Source organism: Chlorella variabilis (assembly GCF_000147415.1).
Source record: "Chlorella variabilis unplaced genomic scaffold CHLNCscaffold_15, whole genome shotgun sequence".
In the NCBI taxonomy this organism is placed as follows: Eukaryota; Viridiplantae; Chlorophyta; class Trebouxiophyceae; order Chlorellales; family Chlorellaceae; genus Chlorella; species Chlorella variabilis.
Window position 1 is genome coordinate 1,196,696 of NW_005435073.1, and position 7,811 is coordinate 1,204,506.

At 68.0% G+C, this 7,811-nt stretch overlaps 3 protein-coding genes across 3 annotated transcripts in view; 2 read left to right on the top strand and 1 right to left on the bottom strand.

The window, feature by feature from the left end:
- Window positions 1-72: 72 nt before the first annotated feature.
- On the top strand, window positions 73-396 carry CHLNCDRAFT_136252 (expressed protein; the record flags this gene model as incomplete). Its single annotated transcript, XM_005846006.1, has 1 exon — window positions 73-396. A coding segment is annotated over one exon (324 nt), but the record flags the coding sequence as incomplete, so codon positions are not given.
- Window positions 397-1,181: 785 nt separating this feature from the next.
- Window positions 1,182-3,534, bottom strand: CHLNCDRAFT_25164 (hypothetical protein; the record flags this gene model as incomplete). The annotated part of the gene is made up of 11 exons (XM_005846145.1): window positions 1,182-1,267; window positions 1,404-1,479; window positions 1,589-1,648; window positions 1,737-1,823; window positions 1,983-2,114; window positions 2,210-2,287; window positions 2,391-2,483; window positions 2,607-2,657; window positions 2,823-2,943; window positions 3,207-3,283; window positions 3,460-3,534. 11 exons carry the CDS (start codon window positions 3,532-3,534, stop codon window positions 1,182-1,184), a joined length of 936 nt encoding a protein of 311 aa, XP_005846207.1.
- An 841-nt stretch (window positions 3,535-4,375) lies between these two features.
- Window positions 4,376-7,811, top strand: part of CHLNCDRAFT_136254 (hypothetical protein) — a gene marked incomplete at both ends in the record, with an annotated part of 7,558 nt that continues 4,122 nt past the window's right edge. The window contains 8 exons of the mRNA XM_005846007.1: window positions 4,376-4,462; window positions 4,715-4,791; window positions 5,024-5,267; window positions 5,453-6,059; window positions 6,195-6,296; window positions 6,530-6,599; window positions 6,756-7,425; window positions 7,635-7,722. Coding sequence (XP_005846069.1) covers window positions 4,376-4,462; window positions 4,715-4,791; window positions 5,024-5,267; window positions 5,453-6,059; window positions 6,195-6,296; window positions 6,530-6,599; window positions 6,756-7,425; window positions 7,635-7,722 — 1,945 coding nt within the window. The remainder of the gene's footprint in view (window positions 4,463-4,714; window positions 4,792-5,023; window positions 5,268-5,452; window positions 6,060-6,194; window positions 6,297-6,529; window positions 6,600-6,755; window positions 7,426-7,634; window positions 7,723-7,811) is intronic.

Here is a 7,811-nt window from a genome sequence, read left to right on the forward strand (position 1 = left end):
ACATGCTTGCCTTTCACCCTCCCCACAATCCGCCCCTCACTGCTTCGCCTTTTGCGCGTACCTTGCCCGCAGGAGCGGACCGTGCATGAGAGGCATGAGGCCTTCCTGGCCGAGGCGGAGCGTATCCTTCGCGCATGTAGCGGTGTGAACCCGCACATGCGCAAGGACCAGCCCGCCCGGAGCAGCGGGCGCACCACAGCCGACTACCACTTCCGCGAGTCACTTCTCTACGCTTGTGCACTCTACCCCCGCAAGTACCCTAGTTGGCTGATGCGGGTGGGCTGGCTCATGGAGCGCAAGAAGGGCGCCAACAACCGCCTGCCCTCCGACTCGCAGCTGAGCCGCCACAAGACCGCATACAAGAAGCAACACCCCGAGTACTTTGGCACAACTTGAACACAGCTTGGCGGCGGGTGTGCCAGGGCCGGGGGCACACCTTTGCTTGTACCATCATACCTTCGCTCCTTGCCCGATCCTTTGCTCCCTTGCCCTCTCCTGCTTCCCCCCTCCCCCCTGTGCATTGCTTTTCATTTGGCTTTCTGCTCATACTATTCCAGTCCGGTAACCGAGACTCACTCAATACGGTATAGCGAACTAGCCTGTTGCCCGTTGATGCCCCTTGATCACGTGTGCCCCCTGCCCAAGGTCTGCTCACGCGGCCTATCATAGCGGGGTGACTGTAACACCTAGACGGCCCGTGAAGCAACAACAAGGGGGGGGATGAGAAGACTGGCGCCGGCGCCGGCGCCGCCGCCGCCGCCAGGCGCGCGTAGGCGGCAGCAAAGGGCAGGCTTCTTCTAGAGAGCATCATACTAGTAGTTCGTCCTGCCTAACGTCGCGCTGCTTGCCCACTCTGCGTTTTTGCGCGCTGGAGCCTCCAGCGCGCAAAAGCGAAAGCTGGCTTGCGCCGTGGCTGCAGAACGCGGCGCAGCGTGAAACACGCGGTGACAGTGCCAACGCGCAATGCGAACGCGCGGGCACGAGCCGCGAGGCCTGCCCCAACAGCAGCGGTGGCGCACTGCCGCCATCATCTTCAGTGCGGCCGACCCAGGGGCGCAGGCAGCTCCTCACGTTCTTACTCTAGCATCTCTGCATTAAACTGAATGGAAATTAAAGACGAGGAAGATGATGAAGGAGAGGATGAACGAACAGAAAAGGAGTTGGCGTGGCGCGCCCGCCTGCTACTGCTCCAGGAGTGTCCTGACGGCCGCCTCTGGGTCTCCCTGCTTCACGATGCTTTCGCCCACAAGGATGGCGCCGCAGCCAGCTGCAGAGCAAGGTCAAGGCCAGGGGCACAATCAAAGCTGGTCAGACTGGGCCGGGAAGGTAGTGTGCGTGTGAAGCAAGCTCGTGCCGCAAAGAATGCAACACGGGCATGCATTACAGGCCGCTAGCTCACTAACCTGACTGTACAAACGCCACGTCATCTGGCGTGAAGATGCCACTCTCGCCCGCCATTATGATCCCCCGCTTGAGCACCTGCAATAGACCAAAAATGGCCCTGCGTCAATTGTGCACGACCACAGCGCGCATACAACAAACGACATAGATACAAATGACATAGGGCGAGCTAATCTTGGCCACGCACCTCTTGGCCAGCTGCCGACTCCATGATTTGCTTGGTGTTTCCAAGGTCCACCTTGAATGTCTGCAAGCCCCAAGAAATTACGCGGTATTGGTATGCGATGATCCCCACACATCACGGCAGCAAGCCTACGGCGCAGCCCGCAACACACCTGCAAGTCGCGGTTGTTGATGCCCAGCATGCACCCTTCCAAGTTGTTCAGCAGCAGCATGCGCTCCAGCTCGGCCACGGTGTGCACCTGCAAATCCGAGCACACTTGGACTTAGGCCTGTGGCATGGTCTGGTGCAGGGGGTGCTGGTGCAGGGGGTGCAAGAGGGGGTGCAGATGCCACAGGACAAAGTCCAGCACGACGTGGCACTCCAGAACTATTTGTGTATGCATGCATGCTCAACTCACCTCTATCAAGCACTGCAACCCCACCGACCGCGCCGCCTTAATCAGATAGTTCATATCGCTGTTGGGCAGCACCGCGGCAATCAGCAGAACGGCATCAGCGCCACTGGCCCGCGCCTTGAACACCTGGTAGGCCTGCGGCACGACGCAGGGGCAGCCGGGTAAGCGATGAGTAGCAAAGCGGGCTGTGGCAAGCTTGCAGGGTGTGGAACTGTGTGCAACCGGCGCACCTCAACAATAAATTCCTTGCACAGCAAAGGGCACTGCACGCCTGCTTGCCGGATCAGGGTCAGGTTCTCGAAGCCTCCCTGTAGCCATGCGGGGCGGGAGAGGCAGGCATTGTTTAGCAGCCTAAACAGGAAGCTCAACAAAGGAGTTCAGTGCATGCCCTTGCGCGTTGCCAAAACCCACCTGAAAGAACTTCTTGTCCGTCAACACTGACAAGCAAGCTGCGCCTCCACGCTCGTACGCCTGGGCAATCTGCACACGACATGCATAATCCACCTTGCTCAATTCATGTGCTGGCAAGAGAGACCAAATTGCTGCCAGTCTGTCACACCGGGTGTTGACAGTGGTTCAAAGAGGCAGCCACCCCCCTTCACTGCCCAACCCAGGGCTTGCCTTGACAGGGTCGAAGTCGGGCTGGATGACGCCAATGCTGGGCGAAGCCTTCTTTACCTGCAATGCAGCATCACAGACACGGGTGAAGGGGGAAGACTTGTGTCGGTGGCAGGAGGCGCCAGAGGGCTGCTAGTTTCGGGGCTCGGCACACCGTCCGACGACCCAGCAAGCCACCACCAAACAACATTCCCATGTAGGAGCGTTCCGTCACTGCCTGCCCACCTCTGCGATCAGGCCTGGCTTAGCGGTGCGCTCTGCTGCAGCCTGGATGGCGCCAATGAAGTCACGTGGCGCCGGGCTGGCCTTGGCCGCCGTCATCACCATGCCCAGCGGAACCCTCTCCCTGCGCACACAAATCAGGCAACCAAGTCGACAAGCTGTCATGTTTAGCGTGACCAAGATGTTGTTGCATGTCCTGGCTTGCTGGCAGGGTGCATGGCAGCCAATCTGCGTACTACACTGGCCAGGCAGAGAGCCGGGGCAAGCGGGGCTGGAGCAGAGGCTGGAGGCCGGCCGGGGTAAGCGGGGCTGGAGCAGAGGCTGGAGGGACGCCGGCACACAAACAATCTCAACAAATGAACAGTCCAGCCCATGCCACGCCCGCACCTCCAGCGGGCAATCTCCACCCCCTTGTGCCACACAATCTCCTCCAGGATGTTGCGCGGCTGGTTCTCCTCGGCGCGCTCATCTGCGGGGGGTGGGGGGCACGCAGTGCACTCCAAGTTGGCCCAACAGGTGCCGGCATGGATCCAAGAAGACAAACTTGTCATGGAATCAACACAGGCGGCTGGGCCCAGCAAGCATCCGCTGCAGCAGGCCAGTGGTGGCAGCAGCTGCAGGGCGCACCCTGCAGCGGGACTTTGAAGTCGACGGGCCCGCAGTTCTGCGCCTCAATCCCGTGGGGCGGCCGCCGCCGGATCGTCACCTCCTGCATGGATGCGGGCAGACAGGGGGGCAGAGTTTGTGCATGCAGGAGCATCCCAGGCTGCACAGGATGCACCACTAGCCGCAGGCGCGGCCCTGCGGCTGGGCAGGGCAGAAGGGCCCTGCATCGGCAGCAGTGGCGCCGGCAGCAGCGGCGCCGGCCGCTGCAACAGGCAGCCCAGCTGTGGGGGGCCCACAGGACTCGGGGCCGCCCTAATCCCGACTTGGCCTCGTTTTCATCCGCAGAGGGAAGCGCCAGCCAGCAACTCGCCTCGCTGGTGTCTGCAGCCGCGGCCGCGACCACCATGCGCGTGCTGCCGTTGCGTTGGGCGACTGCCGACGGCCGTCTCTTCTGCAGTGCTGCTGCAGCTTGCCGGGAGCTGGCCAGCAGCGCGCTGCCACAAACTATTGCTGCAGACATGTCGGCTGAGGTGCTCACACACTGCAACAAGCCGCACGAGTGAAAAAACCAGGCGAATTGAAGTTGCAAGATACGCTTCTTAGAAGCTCAGCCTTCTCAGCCAGGCGTGCTGGGGAGCTGGGCGTGCTGGGCGTTTTGGCCCCCGTTGGTACCCTTCCTGTATCGACTCTTAGAACTCCGGCCGGCTACGTCTTTCCTTCGGGCGAGACGGCGGGTCTCAAGTGCTGGGCCTGGCTGCCCGCTTTTTTCGCATCCTGCGCTATTTGCACACACACCATTGATCATTACATTTTCGAAGGCACCGTCTGCTAGCCCTCCAGCGTGCCTGGCCTTGCCGTCGGTCCCGTAGCTTCGGAAGGCGGCCGCAAGGGTTGGCCGGCGCCTCCGCCCGCTCCCAGTGTGTAGAGCGGGTGAGGTCAGGTCGATCAACATGGCCAGCGGGGGTGGAGACCTGGTGATCGGTCTCCAAGTCCGCACGATGGCCACTGGCAACCACGACGTGGAGGTGCCAGCCCAGGTGAGGCTGCGGCGGGCGGCGTGGTCCGGGAGAGGCAACCTTGGAGGGAGCTGGCTAACCACATTCCGCCGCCGGCGCAAATAGCCGCCGCTCGTCGCTCCCGCCACGAGCGCCCAACTGCATCGGCTCCTGTTGCCGCCGCTGCTCCTCCTTGGGGCCGCCATCGCTGTCCCTCCCAAGACACAGTCACTGGGCCCGATGCCTCGCCCCCGTGCAACCCTGCCCGGCCGCCTGCCGCCCTGCTGCCTGCAGGCCACCGTGGGCGACCTGAAGCGGGTGCTGGTGCGCCCCACCGGGCTGCCAGTCGAGCGCCAGCGCGTCATCTACGGGTGAGCGCACAGCCGCTGCAGCGCATGCCAGCATGCGGGGACGGGACGGGCAGCAGCAGGGGCAGGCGCATGCTGCCCTGCCCTGTGCTTCCAACCAGGCGCCTGCCGCTGACCAGACGCGCGGGCGCTCCCTTCGCCTTCCGGGGCGCCGGCGCGGCCCGCGTGGAGCCGCCCGCCCCCCTTCCATGCCCCGACGCGCGCCGCGCCGCCGCCCGCCGCCCGCCTGGCGCAGGGGGCGGGTGCTGGAGGATGGGCAGGCGCTGGCGGCGGCGGGGGTGCGGCAGGGGCACGTGCTGCACCTTGTGGAGCAAGACCCGGCGCAGCAGGCGCGGCAGGCGCAGCAGGCACAGCAGCAGCGCCAGCAGCAGCAGCAGGGGCAGCAGCAGCAGCCCATGGATCCCTCCCAGTTTTTCCGGGCCTTGTTTGGCGGCGGCGCCGGCGGGGCCGGCCCGCCGCCCGCCGCGGGAGACGTGCAGGTGCGCGGGGCCCTGGCGCGAGCCCAGGGTTGGGGGGGCTGGGCGGGGGTGGGGCTGGCAGCCGTGCATGCATGCATGGGCGGCCGCTGCTGCCAGTGCACTCGACTCAGTGCCTGGGTGGGTGATGCTCATGAGTTGGCTGCCCCTGCCTGCCTGCGCCCCCGCCCCGCCCCTCCCCACCGCAGGCGCAGGTGCTGGGCCCCTTCCACATCACCGACGCCTCCGGCTGGCAGCAGGTGCAGCAGCAGATGGCGGCGGCGCTGGCGGGCATGCCCATGCCGCAGCCAGGCGCCGGCGCCCCGCAGGCAGGCGGCGGCGGCGGCGCAGCAGCAGCAGCAGCGGCTGCCGGCGGCGCGGCAGCCGGCGGCGGTGCCTCGCCCTTCAACTTTGGCAACCTGTTTGCGTCGCCGCCGGCGGGCGGCCGCGGGGCGGGGCGCGGCCGCGGCGGCGGGCGCGGCGGGCGCGGCGGGCGCGGCCAGCAGGCGCAGGCGCACCACGCCGCGGGGCTGCAGGGCTGGTGGGATGCGCAGCAGCAGCACATGCCGCTGCTGCATCAGGGCGAGGGCGGTCCCCACCTGTTCGAAGGCCTCGGCCTGCTGCTGGCACAGATGGAGGCCGGGGAGGGCGGCGGCGGCGGCGACGGCACAGACGTGCTGCCAGCCATCCACCAAATCACGCCAGGCGCGCCGCGCTGCGCTGTGGTGCTGTGCCCGCCACGCCCCCGCGCCGCCCACACCCCAGCTCCCCTGCTGTGTTGCCCTGTGCTCGAGCCGCGGCTGGATGCGTGCCGGCGTGTGATGCGTGTCCCGACAGCCTCTCACCCTCGCCGGCTGGGAGTGGTGGCCTCCTGCCAGCCCTGCCTCGTGCTCTCTCTGTGCCCCTGCGCCTGCGCCCCACCCTGCTCCTGCCTCTCCCCCTGGCGTGCAGAACTGGAGGGCGTGCCGGCGCAGCACCGCGCCGCCTGGCGCCGCAACCTCGCCGCCTGGCAGCGCAGCTTTGCGGCTGCCGCGCGCGGCGTGCTGGAGCAAGGTGGGCGGGTTGGGGGGGAGCGGAGGGCTGGGGCCGGGGCCGGCGCGCCGCAGCAGGCTGCCATCCCCTGCCTGCCGCACCGTACCGCACCGCACCGCACCGCCAGCCCTCCTCGGCCTGGGCCCTGGCTGCTGCGGCCGCTGGCTGGCTGGCTGGCTGGCTGGCTGGCTGGCTAGCTGGCTGGCTGGCTGGCGCTCACCTGCGCCTGCCCCGCCCCCGCCGGTTGCGCGCAGCCCAGCTGAGCGGCGCCACCCGCGCCGCCATCAACCGCGTGCTCCAGGCTGCGGGCGCCCAGCCCCTCAGGTGTGGCCCTGCTGCCCGGCCAGCAGCTGCCCGGCTGGCTGTCTGGCTGGCAGGGAGAGGTGTCGCTGCCGCCGCCGTCGGCACCAGCAGCCCAGCGCCGCCGCTCGCCCGCCCCCGCCGCCGACCCGTCACTCCCACCCTCCGGCGCCGGTGCAGGCTGAGCGCGGCGGGCGGCAGCAGCGCGGTGGAGCGCCGCGTGCGCTCCTTCCCCCTGCTCGACAGCGAGGAGGAGGGCGATGGCGCCGCCGGCGCCGCCACGCCGCCGCCGCCGCTGGCTGAGGCGATGGACACAGAAGGGAGCGAGAGCGAGTGGGAGGAGATGGGGGAGGAGGAGCTGGCTGCTGCTGCAGCATTTGCGGTGGCTGAGGCTGAGGACGAGGCTGAGGCTGAGGAGGAGGAGGAGGAGGAGGATGGGCGCGTGGATGCTTATGTGTCGTCGGGCGATGATGAGGGGCCCCCCGTGCTGGCTGGTTTGGATGATGAGGAGGAGGATGAGGAGGACGAGGAGGGCGACATGCCTGGCCTGGCCTCTGTGTCGTCTGGGGAGGAGAGCGGGGAGGAGCAGCCGCGGCCCTGGCAGCGCGCCGGCGGCGCGCAGGAGCCGCCGCAGGCGCTGCTGCCGACGGGCGACATGCTGCTGCTGGGGGCGGTGGCGCTGGGGGAGCTCACGCGCCGCCTCCTGCTGGCGCTGGGCGCGCCCACGGCGCCGCCGCCCGCCGGCGCCGGCGCGGGCGGCCAGGCGGCCGTGGTGGCGGCCGCGGTGGAGCGCCTTCGGCAGCTCACCGCGGTGCCCACCTCGCCCGGCCCGGCCAGGGATGCAGTCGCGGTGAGGCGGCGGCGGCGGCACGTGCCTGCCTGCCTTCCAGCCAGCGGCGCCGCGCTGCTCGCCTCGCTGGCAGGATGGGCCTGCCCACCCCTGGCAGGCGGCCGCCCTGCTGGTGCTGCGCGCGCGCCTTGGCCTGCCCCACCCCGCCCTTCCCTCCCTCTCACCACCCCCCCGTGCCGCCCGCCCCGCATGCCGCGCCCCGCGTGCAGGCCGACGTGCGCCTCCTGGCTGCCCGCATGAGCCAGCTGGGGGCGGCCGCCGGGGAGCTGATGCGTGGCATGCAGTACCTGGGTTCAGGTGGGCACAGGGGTGCAGGTGCAGTGGGGCAGAGGGGTGCAGCGGGGCAGGGGTGCAGGTGCAGCGGGAGGGATGCAAGGGGGGGCAGA